The 22,646-nt window shown below is 42.3% G+C and overlaps 2 protein-coding genes across 8 annotated transcripts in view; one reads left to right on the top strand and one right to left on the bottom strand.

Moving 5' to 3' along the window:
* cdh23 (cadherin-related 23) overlaps positions 1–22,646 on the top strand; it is a 156,389-nt gene that overhangs the window by 100,208 nt on the left and 33,535 nt on the right. For all 4 annotated transcript variants that reach the window (XM_047602291.1, XM_047602292.1, XM_047602290.1 and 1 more), the window contains exons 14-27: positions 5,528–5,592; positions 6,050–6,287; positions 8,374–8,479; positions 8,650–8,777; positions 12,431–12,503; positions 13,435–13,551; positions 13,804–13,916; positions 14,087–14,194; positions 15,893–16,082; positions 16,357–16,502; positions 16,828–17,047; positions 17,425–17,577; positions 17,809–17,922; positions 18,531–18,679. In XM_047602291.1, the coding sequence (XP_047458247.1) occupies positions 5,528–5,592; positions 6,050–6,287; positions 8,374–8,479; positions 8,650–8,777; positions 12,431–12,503; positions 13,435–13,551; positions 13,804–13,916; positions 14,087–14,194; positions 15,893–16,082; positions 16,357–16,502; positions 16,828–17,047; positions 17,425–17,577; positions 17,809–17,922; positions 18,531–18,679 (1,920 nt within the window). The remainder of the gene's footprint in view (positions 1–5,527; positions 5,593–6,049; positions 6,288–8,373; positions 8,480–8,649; positions 8,778–12,430; positions 12,504–13,434; positions 13,552–13,803; positions 13,917–14,086; positions 14,195–15,892; positions 16,083–16,356; positions 16,503–16,827; positions 17,048–17,424; positions 17,578–17,808; positions 17,923–18,530; positions 18,680–22,646) is intronic.
* LOC125018428 (uncharacterized protein C10orf105-like) lies at positions 18,716–21,784 on the bottom strand. Of its 4 annotated transcripts, none has more exons than XM_047602299.1 (2): positions 21,692–21,784; positions 18,716–19,951 (listed from the first exon to the last, which is right to left on the bottom strand). In XM_047602299.1, the coding sequence occupies exon 2, from the start codon at positions 19,939–19,941 to the stop codon at positions 19,441–19,443; it is 501 nt and encodes a 166-aa protein (XP_047458255.1). In that variant the 5' UTR covers positions 19,942–19,951; positions 21,692–21,784; the 3' UTR covers positions 18,716–19,440. The 4 variants fall into 4 exon arrangements, with proteins under 4 accessions (XP_047458255.1, XP_047458253.1, XP_047458256.1 ...); XM_047602297.1 differs by having other exon boundaries at positions 21,658–21,777; XM_047602300.1 differs by having other exon boundaries at positions 21,668–21,772.

Raw genomic sequence — 22,646 nt, 5'->3', positions numbered from 1 at the left:
GTGAGCAGCCAGAGATATATTTTTACAGATATCTGCCAAAGAAAAGGAGAAGTAAATGGATCGCTGCATTACCAAGAAACAACTGGAATCCAGGCACAGAAACCTGGTGTTGTGGTTCACATTTCGTGTTTTTTACATTTTAATTTACGCTGTATATTTTTGATTAAGCCATACCTTAAGTTACGTTCTGAAGGGCTGTCAGATAACTTAGTTGGTTTGGCGTAATTAGGTCCGACAATTAATAACGATAAAACAATAAAAGGAATATTTTCGATCACTCCTCATCATCCTTTTAACGTCCGGTCGGACGCTGCAGTATTGTGTGGCTAACGTTACTTCTTAGCATTAGCATCTTTATTTAGCTAAATTTATCATAACGGAAATGACCTAAAACTAACTTAAACTAACTGATCCACTTTTACAAATCCATACTAGTTCAGATGGATCATCGTCGAGCTCAGTTGCCCTTAATCAGATCTGATAATCCACATTTCTCTCGCTGTATTTTCTGATACATTTCACCATGTTTTGCCACTCAGGGGGCGTGGCCCTGGGCAGCAGTGACGTCAATGCATAATAGAATAGAATAGAATGCTCTTTATTGTTATCATACAGTGTATAACGTTATTGGAGTGCTTCTCCTTTTCAGTGCAAAAAAAAGTATATACGAAATAGTGCAAATAATTTACAAGAGAAAATTCAAATTAAATACTAAAATAATATTGAAAATATACAAAAAATATATATATTTTTATAGCAGCAGTGGTAAAAATGTGAACAGGGTATGGGATGACTGCAGCAACCTGAATATGTTTTTAAGCATGAAACATAATCCTATAGAATTTAACTACAATTTACTGATGATTAGCTAATAGAAAATAAAACTATTTACTGCAGAAATGTCACTCTCTGAATTTGTATTTTTCCCACGGTCACTGTCAGTGCGGCGGGAGCCATAAACTTCCACGGTCCTAATCCACAGGCACTTAGAGATAATGTACTGCTTAAGATGCAGCTGTATACAGCATGTAATGTGTCATGCATGTCAGACACATACAAGCACAATATGCAAATTGTTAACACAAGCGAGTGCTCCTGCTTTTATAGCACTGGTGAAGATTGATCTGAGATCTTGTCACGGATGCAGAAGATGTGAGAATGTGAAAGAGAGAACCATAAATGGATCCCGCGTGAGAGGAGCTAACCAGCTAGGGAACCCAAGCTGATCAAGATAACCTGACAACCATGTCTTTATCGTTGTCTCTCCATACAGTGTCTGTCAGAAACTGGACATTTTCACTGTAGTAGCTTTGTGCATGAGCGTGGCTGTGTTTGTTATCTATTCTTAGTGGTGGAGTTTAGGTGTGCAACACTGAGACAGAGGAGGTTGTCCGTGTTTGGACTGGGGGTCATCTCTATTTTGACAGCATGCTTTGACAGCCAGTAATTGGTTTCCTTTTCCTTGCCTCTCAAAGCTGCAGCAGAAAAGGCAATTTTAGGAGCCAATCAATTCAAATTCCAGCTCATTCAAGATAGAAAAGCCTGTGCAGCTTTAACCTCCCTCACTGTCCACAAGATAGCTGGGCTGATAATCTGCTCCCGTACCCCCCAGCTTACACACATATGCACACAGACTAGCCCTGTCTTTCTGTCACCCTTGAGGGGAAGCTCTCATTACTGCTTTTTCTTGAAAGCAATTGAGTATAATAATAGGTGTTTATACAGTAAATGGCTTGGCTGCATATTTACTTAAAAACGGAATGAACCCGAAAACACCATGCATCTCTGTCCATGTGTTTCCTCTTCACATGTTCACAAACATATGCACCCACATAGACACTACATATCGCAATATGCCCAGGTATACGCACGCACACACACACACACACACATGCACACACACGTGCACACACATGCACACACATACACAGAGCTGTTTTTGCCTGCTGGCTTTGCCTCTCTGATGGGAAGAAACACATCATTTAACCAAACTGGTCAACTGAGAACTAATTTCTCTTTTGTAGTTACTGCCTGAGGACCCCAGGGTTTGCTGAGTTTATATTGGCAATCAGTAGCACACGGACTCTTTGTGCAGAAACTTCTTAACAACTTAGTTTGGTTTTGGTCAGGGAGCTGACTCTGAGACCTCAGTGCCTTGCTCCTTAGAAGAGATGAAATATTTACCACCCGCTGCACTGCCATTGTATTATATTTATTTATCTTGACAACAATGGGACAATTATCAACACATATGTGATGATTCTCAGTTACAAAAATCATATGAATAGTGTAGAAGGAACACTGAAAGGGAGAGCCAAGAGTTGCTGCATCTGAGCGCTCCGCCATCTCAGATGAATAAAGTAAAAAAAATATATATATATATTTTATAATTTTTGTATATTTTCAATATTTTTTAGACTTTTTTAGAATCTTTGTAAATAATACATTTTTTGCACTACTTTGTACATACTTTTGCACTGAAAAGGAGAAGCTCTCCAATCGCGTTGTGCACTGTATAATGACAATAAAGGGCTCTATGAACAGTATGTATTTAAAAAAACAAGGGGTAACTGAACTTGAGGTTTTCTTGCAGATCTTTAACTGCTCATCCAAGCGGCTTCTTCACTTCCACACAACTGGTGGTTGTGATGTCCACCTGAAACTCACGTGAACAACGTCTTATAATTGCAGAACAGTTTTTAGCTAACACATATTTGCCAATCTTCTGGTTAATAGCTATTATTTACAGCAACAATTGTCTTTCATGCTGTTGTAACTGTTGTAACTTTTAACTTTTTTTTCTCCTCAGTTACTTTGGAAGATCCAAAAAAAAAGTGCTCCTTCACGAATCCATTACCATAAAAGCTATTTATCCATGTGAACCATTGCTGCGCTTTAAATGTTTGCTGTAATTGTTAGTGAGGAGTTTGGGCACATTAGTTAAGCACATTGCACAGCTTTATTTCCATGTCATTTCGTTCCTCATTAAATCTCATTCTCTGTGTGTTTGAACCCCACCTCACCAACTCTTCTCACCTCCAATCGAAAAAAAAAAAGAAAGTTTAAGCTATCATGGTGACACGGGGCAAATGCGTAATACCCTGGTGTCAAGGATTTGAGGCTTTGGTGTTAAGAGACAGCAAATCCCCGTTCACCCAGTCCCTACTGTCCAACTGCTGTGGATCTTCTGTGTCTGAAGTTAAAAGACTTTGGCGAGCAGTTGGCAAAGTGACTTGGTCATACCACCATGGTGATAGTATCGGTGAATGATTTGAGGGGGAGGAAAGATGGCTATCATCTTTTCTTCTTTATATCTCTCTCCCTCTCTTTCCTGTCTGTCTATTGTTGTGGCGAAAGGGCTTCAGCCGTAGATGCAGAAGCAGCGTTAGCTCCCAGGCTCAGCCCGGCTCCTGTCACCGCCTCGATAGCTGTCACGCTAACACCCCTACCGCTATCATTGGAGCACTTATGGGCCTGTCACTCACCTGGGAGCAAAGGGGGGGGAGTGGAGGCAATGAGGGGCAAGAGTGTGCTAAGGGAGATATGTCGAGGAGAGGGGAGAGAGTGGAGATGTGGAGGTGGAGCTCGAATGCAGAGAGGGAAGAGAGGGAAAGACAGAGGGAAAAGGGAAAGATAAAGGAGAAAGAGGGACGGGTTGGAATGCAAAACAGAGAGGGCAAGAAGCATTTGAGTGGCATTAAATGATGAGGTCATCCAGACACGACAGATGAGAACTCAAAGGTTAATACAAGAACCTGACTGGAGTCCTAAACACCTCATATGTATTTAGCGTCCCACTCCCTACTTGTTCAGCAAGATGTGCTTCGCTGCACTTGACAACAAAGCAAAGGCGTTTGGACATTAAAAAGAAACATTGATTTGCCGTCCAGGACAATGTAGTAGAAGCTCTCAGATGCGGGTTCCAGCTAAGCGGCGGCGTGTCATTTTTGGAAGGAAGTGAAAAACGCATTGATAACCGCATTCCATCTGTGAGAGGCATCACAGATGAGCGCTTGCACGCACACGTCATAAATGTACTGGATGTAAAAAAAGTAAGCAAGTAATTCTGCACTAACTAACACATATTTGGTCCATTTGCTAGTGTGTATACTTCTTCGACACTACGATTCAGTCTGGTCCATAAGTCACAACCACATCCTAAAAAGCATGTACTCCACACACACTCCACATGCATAAGTCCATATAATAAGGTCGGTATCAGGGCGTCGCTGAATCACAGTGACCAGCATTGTGCTTGACAGAGCAGACGGGAGACACGTTCTAGTTTGGCCCTTCAACTGACTGCAGAGCCACTGAAGTGAAACTCTATTACAACACCCTCTCCAGTCGCGATCCATCAGCGCAGACACAACACCCTGTGTGTATTCACAAGTGCGTGGATACGCGCGTGTGCGCGTTTGCAAAGACAGATTGTGTTAATGTGGCATTTCATAAAGTACAAGATCCCCGAAAGTGTTGCTCTTTATATGGTATTTCGTTGACACCCCTTTTTATCTGCAAAACATATGACGGCAGTTGTTGCTGCTTTTAAGGCAGCGCGCGGGTCATGTGGGTGAGGGAAATGTCATCACTTTTACCATCAGACTCAAGCCAATCAACACCTATGGAAAGTGATGCATGGCTTTCATGTTTTATCATATAGTCATAGACAGCTGCTGGAGTGAGAAATTTAGGAAACTGAGCAAAAGTCATGACAGATGCTGTTATGCAGCCACACACAACCAGACTGCACAAACAAGCCCAAAACTATGCAAATGGATAACATAACGACAAAGTTTCGTGAAGGTCATGAAGATGTCACGTCAGAAAGTTTTTTAAACTGGAGTTGGAGACATGACGTCAATCCTTAAGTTAGTGGTGTGCAAACCGTCCAGTGATTGTATTTGCTGAGGGTATTTGTTTTGAGTTACACTTCTAATTTATGATATGCATGTGTAAAAATAAGTGTTCTTCAATTAGCTATTATAATAATTATGGATGTGTGAGCAAATGGGTAGATGTGTCTGAGACTAAGAAGCGCTTTGAGTACAAATAGGTAGAAAAGCGCTATATAAAAACAAGCCCATAAGCCATTACCAATAGACAATGCTAACAAATGCTAACAGACAAATGCTAACATGACAGAACCTGACTGCAGACGTAACAGAATAATCTCTCTCCCAAAAGTCCTGCCTCTGCAATAAATGTAAAACAAATCTTTTTTACCCTGAATCACATGAGGAAAGGCAGCTTTTTGATAGGATGTTTGTCTTGTTGTCAAATACAAATAATTTTAAAACTATTTGTTCAAGTATTTGTAAAAACAGAACACATTATTTGTGCCATTCCTAATACCCAGGAGTCTAGACTCTGGCAGAGCAGATGGCTGTTGGAGACTTTGAGGCCTGCTGTGTTCAGCGTGTAAAAATATTTCAACCTGACAATGAAAAAAAAGTGTAAAAGTGTCAAACATCAGAAATCATATTTACTTACCCGAAAGCTCATTTTTCCTGTCTCCTCTCTTCAGGCTACAGACGGAGACGCGGGCCCTTTTGGGATTGTGCGCTACTACTTCAGTGACGAGCCAGACCAGTAAGATAAAACTACAGACATTTAACAGTCCACAAAGAAAAACATACATTTTTAATTTATATGGCTCTTTGTTAACAGTTGTACTGCACTGACTCTGGCTCACAGCCTCGCCAGAGACAGCTGAGCTACAACAATGTCTTGTGCTTATCGTAATTTCTGCTCTCTTCAGGCCACAAACACACCAAGAAAAATACACACGCAGATAATTCATTCATTAATTATTATTCATTAACTATTCAAACACACACTTTAATCTCTGATGTCTGAGCAGTACATAGTGTTTTCATTTAATGGTGTTGTCTTGTTTAATGTAACAATTTAATGTGGAAACACAGCAACGCACATAGCATAAGAAATTAATATAGCTACATTCCTATGTGACGCTGGCACCGATATGCCATGATAAGAAGAAGATTCCTCCCATTTTTTCTATTTTATTTTATTTTTTCTTGTGCAGATTTTCTTTGGATGAGGAGACTGGGTGGGTCATCTTAAGTGCCGGTCTTGACTACGAGTTAATGCGCCGCTTCACGCTGACTGTGCTGGCGAGGGACGGCGGTGGGGAGGAGACGACGGGAAGGATCCGTGTCAACGTGCTGGACGTCAACGACAATGCACCGCTCTTCCAAAAGGAGGCGTATGTGGGCTCTCTTAGAGAGAACGAACAGGCTGTCCAGTCTGTGGCGAGAATCAGGGTGAGATATGATAAAAAAAAAAAAAAAATGCAAGTGCAACCCAAAAAGTGATAAAGGTTACAAGAAGGAAGAAAGGAAGGAAAGGCCACAACTCTTCCCGACTCTGACTAGTCGGCCCCTGTGTCGCCCCTTTGTGCAGGATGAGTCATCACCACGTTTAAATACCATTAGAAATATCTACAAAATGACTTTTTGTGACTGCTGGTCCAGATGCCGTGTGTAGGACATACAATGTAAAACATAAAATCTCAGAATTATGACTTTAATCTTGATTTTTTTTTTCCTCAAAATTCATGTTTTTTGAGTTATTTCACAGAATTCTGATTTTTTTCCTCAGAATTCTGACATTAATCTCTGAATTTTGACCTATAATCTCTGCAGTCTGAATTTAATCTCAGAATTCTGATTTTAATCTCGATATTCAGTTTTTTTGTCAAAATTATTGTTTTTTCTCAGAATTCTGACTTGAATCTCAGAATTCCAAAATTTAATTTGCTCTAACTACAATGTACTACTACTACTTATTTTTCAGTTTCCCTAATCCTCTTCCATAGGACTGTAGTGCTTGATGACTATAACGTCTATTTGTATTAAATAGAATTATTAATAAAATAATTCCACGTTGGCACACAGGGAACTGAGTCACAGTGACTCACGCTGAGATGTCTACTGTAATGCAGTATGTTGACATGCACGTGAAAACTTCTCCTGCATCAAAGAATCAAATCCCAACATTCATCGTTCTCACAAGTCTTTCCTCTTTCCTCTGTGTTACCCCTCCTTCTATAATGACACAGTTGCTTGTGTGTACTGTGTCCAAGAAGAACTGATCAGCCTGGTGTGTGGGCCATCAGTCACTGCCACACAAAAGGCAGAGTTACACAAGCACAGTGGTAACTAATGGCTCAGCTTTGCTTTGATTGCACACAGGAGAGAAATTCTATTTCATCCTATGCGGCTCACCCTGCCACAGTACACCGTGGCCAGCTCGCATTTACATCGTGAGCGTTGCGTTGATGGCTGGGCTCAACGCTTGGCTCACTGTGTTTGATTAGTCTGAGTTAACCTTAAAACGCCACTGATATTAATACAGTGCCTGCGAGGAAGGTGGAAGGCAGTTGCACAATTGTGTGTCAGCAATTTGCCCTGGTACTTACTACACACACACACACACACACACACACTACTCTGGGAGAGTACGAGGGACTGAAATAGATGGAAGGCGAGGGTGTGTTGAGACACAAAGCAAAGAGAGGTTTTTCTGCTGTTTGCTTCTTGCCTCAGAGGTTTGTGCCTCCTCCTACAATGGTTATGCTTTCTTAAAGCCAAATCTTTTTCTCTACACTTCCAATTCTTTTACTTCCTTCGCCACTGATCTTTTTGATTTGCTACCCCCAACTCGTCTTACCTCTGAGTGGTAAACGACTGTCCAATGTGAAGCCGTTTGTTGAAATGTGATGGAGGAAGATAGTCTGGAAGAGAAAGCCACGGCTTAGGAAGTTGTGGGCGAATAAAGGTATTGCTTACTCAACACTCTGGCATTAAATCAAAGAGTCGAGATGTGTGTGTTACGGAGAGATACAAGTGAGTGTTTTTGACAACCTGTCCAGCCTCTAATGATGTCAGTGAGGCCCAGTAGACTCTCCTCACAGCCGGAGGACTCATCTTTAAGTTCTTGCCAACTCTGGAATAATGAGGGGGTGTCATCATTGTTGTTGATGTTGTTGTGGATTAGCCCTGCGAAGTGTGGTTTCATCTGTCCTCTGCCTGCTTGGCTTGTCTGGGCTCAGTTGGTGTTCATCCAGTATTGACGCCTGCACCGCTAATAGCCAGAATCAGCTTTAATCTGTCCAGTAACATGCTACCGCTGACTGACAGCTTCCTGGCTGCGTACATATGCGCAGACTTGCACAACCCATGCTGTGCAAACGTACACATATAGGTATTAGCCCTGTCTTTCGCAGCACCTGTGCTGTTCCACGCCGTCTTTTTGTCTCACTCTCTAAACTCAACTCTCTGTGGGTTTTGGACTGTCACTGAGGCGTATGTTCATCTCACTCTCAAATCCCTGTCTGCCTACCCCCAGGCTACGGATGAGGATTCTCCTCCCAACAACTTTCTGACATACACAATCATTTCAGCCTCGGCCTTCCCCGGTTACTTCAGTATCATCATGGTGGAGGGCTACGCAGGTACGCACGCCTTTAGAAAACCCCCATGTGGTTGAGCGAAGCTGTTAAATGTACTGTCTACATTCATTTATTCATTCGTGCTTTTATCTTGGTAATTTTACTGACACGTGTTGATGCTCCAGGTGGAATGAAACACATTTTAAACATCTCTCCCTGCTTCCGTCATCCAGTTATCACTGTGACCAGGCCCCTTGACTACGAGAGGGTTCCCAGTGGGATGATCTATTTGACAGTGATGGCCAGAGATGGGGGAAACCCAGCCCTCAACAGCACCGTCCCTGTCACAGTGGAGGTGATTGTAAGTACAACCCTGCAAAACACACACACGCACACACACAGCGACAGCAGCGTATGACCCCTGCAGTGACTAACAACCACAACTACAGGGCTGTAGTGACTAACAACCACAGCTACAGGGGGGACGAGCCTAACCACTGTCAGACAGACACTCCAGGCACAGAGCAGTTCTTCAGTTCAGAGTTTTTCATTGACATCTGTGTCCATAAGCATATAGATATTACCCAGATATTCACATGACGAGTTTGCGCTCACACTCAAGCTGTGAGAGATGAAGCATGAGTTAGCCTTATGTTCCTGTTCCTCACATCTTGCACTGAACAGTGCATTTAGCAACTTTTAAAATTATTTTAACCGTAAAAAGTGTTAAGTTAAATCTTGGTTGCACATTATTAATAATGGAAGACAACATTTTCTGGTCAAAAACTCTTTAAACAAATGTAAAAGTGCTTTTGTAACAGAATAACAACTGCACAAGTTTAGACAATCATAAGGCTTTTCATGAAAAACACTGAAAGCAAAATGTCTTATCAATACACAAACTATATGTATTTGTTGTGTTGGGTTAAAATATTAGGCTATAAACGATACTAAACAAAGAACCATTCACGAGCCGAAAGAGACAAATCTTTTTTTGGGAGTCGTGGAAAAAGAGCCAACTCAGAAAAGAGACTAACGTCCCATCCCTACCCCTCACTGGTCAGACGTACATTGGTAAGACTGTACCATTTTAAATGTTGTAATGAGAGTCTACCCTGGATGACATATTGCCAGTCTGTTGTCTGTAACCAAATAGTTTAAATTGCCGCTGTTACTGCCTTTTCTGCAAAGATGTTTTGTCTCGGCTCATTATGCGACAGTGCCTTTGTAAATGATAAAAGTGCATGTTTGGTAATATCTCTTTTTATCTAAGCCAAGAATCTTTCTAATTTACTCTTTCAACCATGAGTCCGGTTCTAATAATCCTCTTGGTAGATAGAGCTCATGTTCAAAGGCACTGTCTCCACACTGTTACAGAAATCTTTTCATTGAAGTTTCCCTCAGATGTGACTCTGAAATACTGGGAGAGAAACTCATGGGGTTCATTTACCACTATGTTGATGCGGTTGTGTGACAGGTGTCGGGTTTCTCATCAGAGATCGTTTTATGTGTCTCTAACTTACATATTAGGCTTCAGTACTTCTTCACTGTCTGAATTATTCCGAATACAATTTGATATGTGTCTGACTTCAGCTTTGTTTGCAGTTTTATCGCCGTCTGTGAAGCTATCTGAGCTTCCAGTTCAGTTGCTTTTGTCAGTCTTATCGATAAATGTCTTATTTTAAGGCACTGGAAAAAGTCACAGCTGTCTTGTCACTCTTACAATGGTTCAAAGATGTTTCTGTATAAAATGAAAAAGATGATACTCTGAACAAGGTTCTGGGTCCTTATTTTACAAGATATCTTTGCATGGTTTTCCCTGGATGTTTTATCGCAACCTGATGACATTCTTTTTTTTTTCTCGTTAATATTATGTGTCAGTTTCCTTTTCTCGTTTAGAGACAAACACTGGTAGTGTCATTCACAGGTGGTCTTTTTTTATCATTAGGTTTATGGACAATATGCACATACATTAAACAGTGTCAAAGACATGAACAGATGTGTGCCTCAGATTTAGCAAAAAGCTCATTTCCATCTGTCGTCCGAAAATAAAAACACAAAACAACATCCAACACAGACCCACAGGAGATGCACAAAATACAATCTAAAATGTGCTCCTAATGTGCTGTGTGAAGTGAAAAAGTGCATAGTAATTTCAGATCCAGATTCTATATCAACAGTGGTAAATCACACGCATTGCTTATTCATCACTGACTCACTATTTTTCTGAGCCGCTGGGTCTTTGATCCTGATTACACGTCTCTATGGAGGGTTTCCTGCAGCTTTTTAAACTCAGATCTGATCATTGATTTTTGGCCAAAAGACTTAGTTCAAGGCAATGAGGAGATCGTGTTTATGTTCTTTGTGATGTTGGATGTTTTATTTGTGGGAGAAGCATAGAGGGATGCATGCGTGTGTCCAGATTCTCACCTGATCCAATATATTGAACACGGCAGCAGGGTCATAGTTAGATTTTTATGTTTCTGTTCAGTTTTCAATGCAATAAGTAAACTTCTATCTGTGCCAGTCTGTCTTTTTTTTCCCGCTGTTATAATACTGAATGCAACAATTAAGGAAAAACGTGAATTTTCACTAGATCCCAAACTGATCAAGTATCTGTGGGATGATCCACAGAGGCCCCTCCCCTCAACCTATAGGACCCACTAACAGTTTCAAAGGCACTACACAATATTAAGCAGGCAGTCATAATGTTATGGTGTAGGATATGAAATATAGAAATATTGATTTGACCTGAAAAGATTTATTGCATCTACAGTAGAGATTTAAATTAAGTGAATGTGTCAGATATAATTGTTTAGGTTCTTTATTTTTGTTTTACCTTTTAAATAGAAATCATGAAGGTTGACCTTTGCTAAGATGCCATAAATACAGCAGTAAAAATATAATGAGCAACTCAAACTCATAAACAGCGTCCCTACAGGCTCCTAAGCTCCCTTCCCGTGACAGGCATCCATTATATCCATGTAACTTTTTATTCATAAAAGAAGAAATGGCAGAGCAGAATGGATGAATCCAGCTGGAATATTATTTGATATGCAAGGACAGTAAGCATATCTATACACATCCTACATGAGGGAGGAATACGGAGCTAAAGAATGCTAAAACCAGCTGGGAGAGATGTGCACAATTCGGTATCCCCTCTCCGTCTCTCTCTCTGTCCTCCACAGTGTCGTGACTCACACCACAGGGGTTTATCAGTAGCTGGCAGCATCACACACACACAATGCTTTGCACCAGTTTAACACGGGCCCAGATAGATAATGGTGCCAGTGACTGTTGTTAAAGTGCTAACATTTCTCAGCAGCTCACGCAGTGGGGAGCCTCTCTGCGAATAGCCACACAACTGGATGTGTTGGTATGAAATAGAGTGTAATTCAATGAGTGGGAGGTTGTGAGACATGTAAATGCTTGTGTAAAGTCAGTGTGACAGTAGATGCTGTTCTATTACAGGAATTGATTAACCTTTGTTTAAGGTAATCGCATTAACAATGTTTTTTTTTTTTTTCTTCTCACTAATATCTACCTCAGCTTGTGCATTATTCCACTTGTTGTTGGAGAAAAATAAATCCCACACTTTTAAAGCTATGAATACAATTAGCTGCAATGCATAGTGTGGTAGAATAATTAGTTTAGCTAATTGCGTTTACCTTACTTTAGCAGGTTTAAAATAGTACACGATTAGGTGACAAAAACAGAAGCCAGCGTGAGTAAAACATGCTGTTTGGAGACATAAAACAAAGTGGTCCGTGGAGATTTCAGTTTAATCAACTGAGTATCAGAAAGACACTGTTTTACTGTTAAAAACGTTTTCTGCTTCTTTTAGTGTCTTTTTTTGCCAAAAGTGTTAATCTCAGTTCTAATGTGCGCTGACAGCTGCAAACCCTTTTCATTTGTTGTTTTTTTTTTTGTTAGTCTTTTTCAAGCATCGTTTTCCATTTTCTCATCGTGCAGCACGTTGATTTGAGCTGTTGTCGATGTTTATGCCTCCCCCAGGATGAAAACGACAACCCACCCGAGTTCAGCAAGCCGTCCTACATCGTCAAAATCCCGGAGAACATTATTGCCGGTGAGTCACTTTTTACATTTCGGGGTTACAGTTTAGTAGCTGGAATACATTTTCTGGTCCGCGCAACCAACAGAGCACTCAAACACTCCAAACCACCCAAACACCACGGTGTGGCACGCACACAGTCACCTCGTACTTGAATTGCCATACCATTAACATATTCAACAATTTCTGCTATCTTGGGGGTATTTTTTATGTGCTGTTTTATTTCCCTCCTCTATCCTGTACTTTCTTATTTGTTTAGATTTTGCATAATGTTTTTAAATGCTCAGTCGGAATATAGGATATTGACTATTCAAGGGAAATCACTGGCTGCTATATTCATTCTCATGCATGCATTCAGAAGACTCTTTCATCCCAGACAATAGATTAGTTTCCAGTCGCTAGAGGGAAATGAGATATTTGACTGCCCCTTTCTCTTTCTCTCTGAGCTCTAGCAGATGCCGGACACTTTTTATGTCTAGGACCCGATTTGAAGGAGCACGCAGCTGAGCGGATTGGGCCAGGGCTGAAGGTTTAGGGAACTATGTCTGAAGTGCTTGGCCCTGAGCAGGGGGCCTAAGGCTTGGGCTGTGAGGCTGAGCTGAGGGCTAGCCCCGCAGCTCTGGCTACTCTCATCCCACTGCCAGCCTGGGTATTGATCAGACCTGTGCCAACTATGGGCCGTGCCAAACAAGCTGATAATCCACTAATCCATAAACCCACTCACTGCCACGCCGTCAGTTGAGCTGTGGACGGGGGCGGTGAAGAAATTAGCTTTGTGAATGCCATTTCAGTCCGTCTCTGCAGCTCGTCTTTCTGCGTTTCCTTTTGTATTAGATTTTCGTCATGATTCTCAGTTCGATTTTCATTCGAGTTGTAACTTTTTTTTTCTTTCTTTTTTTTTTTTTTTTAACATCTCGCTGTCGTGTCTCCCTCGTCTCCTCCGCAGGGGCGACTGTGCTGCTTGTGAATGCCACTGATTTGGACGCCTCGCGGGAGTTTGGTCAGGCCTCACTCATCTACTCCCTGGAGGGCTCCTCTCAGTTCCGTCTCAACTCACGCTCAGGTGTGTGCGCATGTGTGTGCGTATTTATTTATTTATTTATTTTCATGTAGGCGTGCTTGTAACGGAGACAGGATTTTTAAGATCTAACCTCATCTTTTGAAATTTGAATACTTATTTAAGTAAGTACTTAACTCTGGGTTGTCTGTATTTTGAGTCTTATCACTCAGTCTAGAAAAAAATCTGCTTCTGCCCACCAAAATTCTGCTCATCGCTGTGGGGTTCAGGTTTGGTCTGTTGCAATGTGTGTTTTAGGGGAGATCACCACCACAGCCTTGCTGGACCGAGAGCAGAAATCAGAGTACATCCTGATAGTGAGAGCTGTGGATGGAGGGGTCGGCCCACAGCAGAAGACTGGCATTGCCACGGTAACAAGTTTAGCATTTTGGTTAAAAACATTTAATTCTATATATAATGCATATACATAAGTGCTATTTTGTGTAACAGATACAATGGTTTGTCAAGTAAACTATTACATTTGTAATTTAAAAAAAAATTCTATTTTCTAATATTCTAGTAAACACTTTTTTCTCTTTAGGTGAACATCACCCTCCTGGACATCAACGACAATGCCCCTATTTGGCGAGATGAGCCATACCATGCCAACGTGGTGGAGATGAGTCCAATCAACACGGATGTTATCTCTGTGAGTTATTTATTTAAATAGATAATGGGCAAACCGAACAAATAACTCTTAATTAATTTGTTTAGGTGAAGCTGGAAGTGCGGGTTCGACGGGTGACTGGCGTCCTTGGGTTGCGTTTTATTCATTGATTCATTGCTTTAAACTTCATCTGACTTTGCAAACTTGAATTAGACAAAATGTGTGTTTTAAAAGTGATCCATGTGTAAAGATTACAATCATTTCCTCTACACTGGAAGATCATTAAAGCCTAAACAGTCAGTCACTGGAAAATCGTACACGTTGAAGGACGCATGTGTGTGTGTAGTCCACTGGCAGCTGATAAATTACCACGACCGCGTAGGTCATCACAAAGTAAACTCCACTATTACCCCAAACTCTCTCATTGTCCTGCTTGTGTCTTTGGCAATGTGTTGTTGTTAATTAAGCCCTGATTGTCTATTAATTAAAGAGGCGTCAGTGAGTGTAATTAAGGGAGTCCAATTGCTAATTAAAATGTAGCCTGCAGTCATATGCATAGCAAATTATTCAGCTGCTAGGCAGAATAGAAAGCGAGAACTTGCAGTGCAGGAGTACAAAACGTAGCAATGGTGAAGAAAGGGGAAATGAAATCTACAAGCCCTGCGCTGCTAAATTGTTGCTACATTTTCCTCTTATTCTCTCTTGTAACCATCCCTCAGTTGAGCTCATTTACTTTGCATCCGAGGATGCGCTGCACACTGCATGTGACTCTGTGGGCTCTTCGGACAGATACCGTTGCCCCTCTGACCATTTTTCAATAAATCTGACCAGCCAGGCTTACAGTCTTGTAATTGGCCCCAATGTAGCCCTGGCCGACCCAGTGTTTCCATGGTGACAAGAAGCCACCTGCTGAGTCCTCCTGGAGGTGTCCAGTGAGCCGGTGAATTTGGCTGCTGTGCCCAGTGCAAGGATCAGCCAACTCAAATCTCAGAGCACCCCATCAATGCTGACGCCTCTCACATGTAGCTCCAACACACACATACAGCGAGCCTCAACTAATATCTCCTCCAGAAACAATTCTTCTCCGACTCTCCGCAGTCAGATCCCAGCCACAGTTCCATACACAAGGCTGATATATCTGCTTACCATCTTTTAATGTGCTCTGCTGTGGCCAGAATTGATTAGCTCTACTGGCCCCGACCAGACACTTCCCACATCTTATATCCCACTACCTCTGTCTGTGTAGTTGCTAATCAATGGGGCTCTCAGCTGCCTGCCTACAATGTCCTCTTAATAATTAAATACCTGCAAAACCTTTGTTCCTCTAATGACCAATTAACCAGTTTCCAGCATTTTCAGTCAGCGCACTGAATAATTGATCAGCTCTTTAAAAATCATCCAGTGTTTTAGCTGGGCTCCCGGCTTCGCTCATTCATCACCCATCGCCACTTTGTGTCACCAAAAGAGACGTTACCATTTTTCTTTTAGCTGACTGGTGTATTAGAACAGTTGGAGGGGTTGTACGGGAGGATTCACAGAGTTTGTGGTCACGATGTTCTTATTACCCGCGGTTACTTATTCCTTCCCCGGCTATTTACTCTTTCCTCCTTTCTTTTTTCTTGTCTCAACATCTATAGGTTGTTAAAAAACACCCAGTGTAACTTTTCTTAAATACAAAGTATAGGAAATATGTCTAAGGAAAAAATATAACGATGTTTCTCCTCTCTCCTTCCTATCCAGGTGTTGGCAGTGGACCCTGACAATGGGGAAAATGGGACGGTTGTGTACAGTATAAGTCCAGAAAACCCTTTCTATACCATCAACAGCAGCACAGGGAAGATCCGCACCAGTGGGGTGACGCTGGACAGAGAAAGCACAAACGCCAGGGACGCTGTGCTCATGAGAAGCATCATCATCTCAGCTGTCGACCGTGAGTAGCGCGTGCGGTGGGATGTCACTTTGCTCTTGGCTTTTGCTGTGTAAATTTGTCTGACCTAAACCATCAGGACGTCAACTTAAGTAGGTTTTTTTTCATTCTCAGTGGAGAGCTTTGAGTTGTCACTGCTGAGGCTCTGTCTTCAAGCCTTATTCCTAAAGTTTTATGTTGATCGTGAAACTTTTTACTGTGGCTAATAAACTCCTTTGACCATGAGATATTGCATGTTTGTGTGTGCCTTTATTTATCCCTCTGGCTCCCTCTTTAGGCGGCACACCACCACTGCATGCATCAGCCAGCACCACGGTGTTTGTCAACTTGCTGGATCTCAATGACAACGACCCGACCTTCTTGAATCTGCCGTTTGTGGCTGAAGTACCGGAGGGGCTGCCCATCGGATCGTCATTTTTTAGGGTAAGAACCTTGTTGTTTGTGTGTAATTTTATTATGCATAAAGATAAGTATTTTAAGATTTTAAGGGTTCATAGTCTCTGAAAATTTATTGCATGGCATATTTTCCAGCCTTTGCATAGAACTAGTTATGACACAGTATTATTTAAGGACAGCAAATTTATGCTAGATAAGAAAATAGTGCACATTAGTCATGAAGTCTGACAAATCGCTTTCTGGCAACGCTTCACAAGCATTGCTATTTAAAATAAAACATTTTTAATCACATTTCTGCTTCCACCATGAGCTGCCCTCCCTGCATTAACCCTCCTGTTTATTTCATTTCCAGGTCCAGGTGGAGGACCCAGACGAGGACAAGAATGGTTTGATCACACTGGCATTACAGATGGGCATGCCTCGCCTCGATTTCTCCCTGAACACCTCCACCGGCGTTCTCACCTCCACTGCAGTCCTGGACCGCGAGCAGATCGGACAGTACCATTTAAGGATTGTCGCATTCGATGCAGGGAAGTTTCCTCGTACCTCTACTTCAACGCTCACTGTCACAGGTGAGAGGTTTACGTTTATCATTCCTTTGCTCTCTGAAATTTCTTTACATGTGAACATGCCATACTGAAGAGAGCAAAAGGCTGCCACCTGATGGTGGGATGAGAAAACCCCTAAAATTGTGTCATTAGTGTGGATGTTATGAGTAGAAAAGGAATGGAATAACTGAATAGGAAACCATGGCGTAACACAATTGAATCAGATGCATCAGAAAAAAAAAGACGTCGGAGGAAATAGTCGTAGAACTGCTCACCTGCACAAGAAGAGTAGATGTTTACGAGTATTTTTTCTACCCTCTGTACCACCCGGCTGCCTTATTTGTCCTCATCTATCTGTGTGTCCTCATGTCTTTCTGTCTGTGTTCGGGTGCGTGCGTCAGTTCTGGATGTAAATGATGAGACGCCCACCTTCAACCCTCGCGTGTACAATGTGTCCCTGAAGGAGAGTGTCCCCAGAGACCACATTGTAGCGCGCCTCATCTGCTCTGACAACGACGCTGGTCTCAACGCTGAACTTAGCTACTTCATCACAGGTCAGAGGTCACCGTGGGGAGGTGTTTGTTGTGTGTTCTGGGTTATAGTTACAGGGACAATGTGCACCTTCGGTATCTTCCATCCAATCCATCTCTGTGTAAGTTTGTGTATGAGGTGAGCCCCTCTTGCATGCTTCTTTTAGGATATGCAGTGCCTGTATGTAGGTGAAATTGTGTGTTTTTCTTAAGTATGCGGTACATTGTAAATTGTTTTGTGTTTTGTGCTTTCAGGTGGTAATCAAGATGGTAAATTCAGCGTGGGCTTCAGAGACGGAATCGTTCGGACAGTGGTGGGTCTAGACAGAGAGACCCAGGCAGCGTACACTCTGGTGGTAGAAGCTATAGGTAAACTCATATTTTTACATCACCTGTATCTGTTATCATAGTGGGATTTCTTTCTTGTTTTGTTTGTTATCTTCAAAGCTGCTAATTTCTACTTGTGTGTGAAAATGCTGAAAAAACAACAACTGATGCATGCACATTTGCAGTGATTTCAAGCCGTCGCTCAGCTGTCGTTGTTCCTGTCTGACAAAAGAAAGAACAAAAACTCTGAGGTTTTCCTGTTTTGGAAACCAAACCTAACTTATCTACTGTGGGGGCCAGAGACTGTTGAGAGGAGAATTAGCAGGGATAATGTAAAACTTTGCAAGAAAATACAATTAAACAATAAATTTAATTCACAAGAGACTGAAAATAGTCCTTTTTTTCTTTTTTTTTTTTTAGTTTCTTTATGTCTAACTTTTTTTATTCTGTCTTATTTTTTTGAATGTGAATAGACTGTTTACACTGTAATGTTACTTCATGTTTTCTTTTATTCATGGCCTTGGCCTTTGGTACTGCTATCAAACAGCTACTGCACTTGTTCCTGTTGCGCCAGTGTCAGCTGTAAAATAAATATTAACATGAACGATTTCAACTGACGCGTTGGTGAATGTGCCTGTCTCTGCTCATAGACAACGGTCCGGCAGGCAGCCGAAGGACAGGCACGGCCACTGTGTTTGTCGAGGTGCAGGATGTTAATGACAACAGACCCATCTTCCTCCAAAACAGCTATGAGACCAGCATACTGGAAAGTGTACCCCAAGGAACAAGCATCCTTCAGGTAGGAAACAAACACAAGTCTAGAAACAAACTGCATTCTAGAAAACTTAAAAGTCATTTATTTATTTATTTTTTCAAAAACACACTGAATCAGCTACTGAGTGGTCTCCCTTTTGGCTGAGGTTGCATTTTTCAGTATTGAGAACCTGCCACGGTCTGAGACCTTCATGAAATCCTACAGATTGAACAAAATATATGTATTCCTAGTGTCTGTCTTAATGCACATGAATTCCTAGATGGATGAGATTTACAGCATAAGAGCAATTAGCAGTGTAGTGCAGAGGAATGATGATTGAAGTGATAATTAAAAACTCATTTTAAAGGTATTGTATGTATAGACTAATTATATTGTTAAGACTAGTGTGAGATAGACAGAGAATTCATATTCCTACATGAAAAAAAAAGCCATTGTTGATAGAAGTACCCTCCAGTATAACGTTTTGTTTTTATTTATTGTTTGCAGTTATTGAAAGAAGTCGTAGTTGTGGCAAATCATTTTATCTCTTATGAATGTTGTGCAGAGCTGTGACGAACCGCGATCAGACACAGAGATAACTTGGATTGGCTTTTTTGATAACTTTGATTACATCTTGTGGCAAACCTCATCCACCTGGCATTCAAACAAGTTTAAAACCGATACTAAAAATGCGCTCTTCACCCAGTCCTGAACTAGTGCTGTTCCAACCTACCATTAAAAAAAAGAAATAAAGAAGCGTATGTTTTCTTTTTCGGGAAACTGTCAGTCATCCATTAGCCCGCCCTTCAGATTTCAGTAACGTAGTCAAATAGACAGGGCATCGTGAGGTGGGGCTCCTCGCTGGCTCCCGGCTGTGGTGTCTGTCGGTTTGGAGACTGCGACGCTTGTGTGCTCTCGCGCTCGTGCGGCCTGCGATGAGGCGGCCGCCTGAAGGAGAGGTTGTACGAGCGCCGATACGAGCCCAGCCTCTTCCACACCTTGAGCTGCGGTTCGCTGGACAAGCTTCTTCCACGGGCGAAGCTCTCCCCTGGGCCGCAGCCTCCCTCAGAGTCCCCGTCCTGTTCAGATGGCCGGCACACCGCCAAGAAGGCCGCCAGTCCTGCCAGCAGCAACGACAGGCCCAGCACCACCATGATGGTGAATTCTGGGTCATGGATGTCTGAGGAGTAAGACGGAGGCTGTGGGGTGCTGGTGGCGGAGGTGGTGGAGATTGTCAGGTTGGAGAGAGTCGCGATTTCCATGTCATAGGTGACGTTGAGGCTGGAACCAAGGTCAGTGGCGTTCATGTTGACGGCCCTGTGTGGAGAGAGCAACATTAAATATGAGGTCTATTTCAGGATGCTCTTTACATATGCCATATCATTATGACTGATCAGTTTGGGATCTAGTTCATTTGGAAAATCCTGCTGCTATCGAGGAGTGTCATTGCTATAGGGTGGGGGTGTCTGGTCTGGTCTAGGTGGGTGGTAAATACCTAAGTATTATCCACATGAATGAATGCCTCGTCCAAAAGTTTCCCAGCAGAACACTGAATTGTCACGATGGTTGATGTTATTTACTTCTCCCATCAGTGGTTTTAATGTTGTGGCCGATCAGTGTATATTGTTCATTTTCACTCATGGGCTTTTTGTTTTTTCCTCGAGCCTCTGTGTGTGTTTCGCCTCACTAGTCAAGCCTAACTTAACTGAATAGGTTCATTTGGGGTCTTATTTTCATATCCCCCCTTTTTATTAGGATTATACACTTGAGGGTTTATAATACACACATGCACATGCGTAGAAACGCTTGCATGCACACACGGATGCTGTGAGTGTTTGGCATTTGCGACAATTATGTAGCTATTAAATCAAGGACTACAAAACAGTCAATGCTTGACAGGCTTTCTTCAATGTAAAACAAATTTGGTTTATTAAAATGCCCCTTGTAAAATGCAAGGCACCCACTCTTCTACCCTGGTCGCCAATTATCCCCCCCTACTCTCATTCCGCGCGTGCCCCCATCTTCAGCATAGTAACATTTGTAAATGTCATCGTCCTTAATTCAGCGGAGACAAAGCATGGCTTATCGGTTTAAGGGGAACACATTGGGACGTGAAATTATTTTTAAGACCAAATGCCAGGAAAGCTGTGAAAAGGCCAGTGGAGCGGGATGGCTCGTTAGAGAGTCAGTTCATTAGTCAGCGCCTCCAAGCACATACGGCACACTCTCACACACACACACGCACACACACACACACACACACACACACACACACACACACACACACACACACACACACACCACTATTCAAACACAAAGTTTCCTTCTCACCCACACATACTGTAGCCTGCACATATTCGTGATTAGGCACGCTGTTCTTGGCAGCTTAGCTGTAAGGTACTCTCCCTCTCTTTCACCCCACATTATTACTCCTCCAGATCTGACTGCTCAGCTACTTTTAAAACGGTAAAAAAAAAAAAAAAACTTAACTTCTTTACAAGTACACTTTGTTAAATATGTTCACATTTGTAAATGTTGTACAATTGACGACGTAAGATTTTCTTTTTATTTCTTTGTAGCTTACTTGCAAAACTTTTTTTGTCTTTTATTTCATCTTCATTGTTCTCTGTTTTTCTATATTTCTATTGTACTGTCAAAATAGTGGGAAAAGTGAATGGGGATTACATTTAAACTTAGATGTGGTAGGTCTGTTTGCTCATAACAAAATCCCACTAAACCAAATGCCTGCAGCAGCTTCCACTCGCTGCCTCGGACAATGTTCAGTTGCTCAAGCACATGTCAAGCAGCTCAAGTGTGAAAATGTGTGTTTCAGGAGTTTTATTACAAACCTGGACTCCTCAGAGAAGTACAAACATGTCGCAGCAGACATAAATTCGATTATTAGCAACAACATCTGAAAGAATTTAATTATGTTTACCTCTGAAATCCTAAGCTCTTAACAACAGTTCTTCATCCTGAAGCTTTAGTAATTGGAATAAGCTCCGTTAATAATTTATACTCACAAACACACACTTTGAAGACTCTTTAAAACAGCACCTTGCTTAGTTCCAATAACTGAGGTCAGACTTGTTTCGAGGCTCCACACACTTGTTTTTCCCCCCTTAAACTGCTGCTTTCCCAGAAACAGAGGGGGGGGGGGGGGGGGGGGGGGGGGGGGAACTGGGGAGGAAGAGGGGTGCGAGAAGAAAAGGGGGTAAAATGTGGACTACAGCGTCACAGTGGAGAAACTTCACTGTTATTTCAAAACCAGGGAGCCAAAGACAATAGCATGTTTTCCTCAGCCCCGCAGAGGCTCCGTGAAAAATCTCTGTTTTTACCCCTCATATGATTACACTGACAACATCTGGCTCTGTAATGTAGTCCTGCACTTTATGCACCCCCTTTATTGCCTAAGTGGTGCATTCCACTGTGTAATACCCTATTCATCACTCACCAATCTGACCCCCCAGCCTCTTCTCCTCCCGTCCCTCCTCCCCTCTCCTCCTCTTTCTCCTCTCCTCTCCACGTCTCTTTATAAAGCTAATGAGACTGAAGTTGGGCCCCTCTTCACAGGGGGAGAGACGGAGAGCAAAGGAGGACACACAGGGCAGGACAGAGACTGAGAGAGTGTGTGCATCTGCATCCAGAGCGTGCGTGTGTTTTAGGTGTGTGCGTTGGCAGTTGAATATTCACTTTGTGGGCACCTCCGCAGATTTTGACACATCCACAGAGGAGCGGGGTTGTGACATGAAGCCGGCTTCATCCAGTGCCAGCGGTTGTGTGCCTCTCTGGATTCAGAAGTCAGTCTTATGACACGGCCTATTCACCAGCAGCCCAGCGTGCTCCGCTATTTATCTGTGTACGCTGTGGAGCCGTGCTGTCTGCGCCGGGTTTGGATTTTTGGGTGCTTTTGGCTATCTGCCTGCAACAGAGACAGAGAGTTTCTCACTGCCAAGTTACGATTGGGTTGTTGAGGCAACAAGACACAGTGCACTGGGGATGTGTGGTGAAT

This window comes from Mugil cephalus, chromosome 13, assembly GCF_022458985.1.
Source record: "Mugil cephalus isolate CIBA_MC_2020 chromosome 13, CIBA_Mcephalus_1.1, whole genome shotgun sequence".
Taxonomy (NCBI): domain Eukaryota; kingdom Metazoa; phylum Chordata; class Actinopteri; order Mugiliformes; family Mugilidae; genus Mugil; species Mugil cephalus.
Note: the sequence above shows the minus strand (reverse complement) of the source record. Positions and strands in the feature narration are given on the sequence as shown.

Bases quoted from the DNA above. Each gene is read 5' to 3' on its own strand.
- LOC125018428 (XM_047602299.1), bottom strand. From the start codon at position 19,941: ATGAACGCCACTGACCTTGGTTCCAGCCTCAACGTCACCTATGACATG.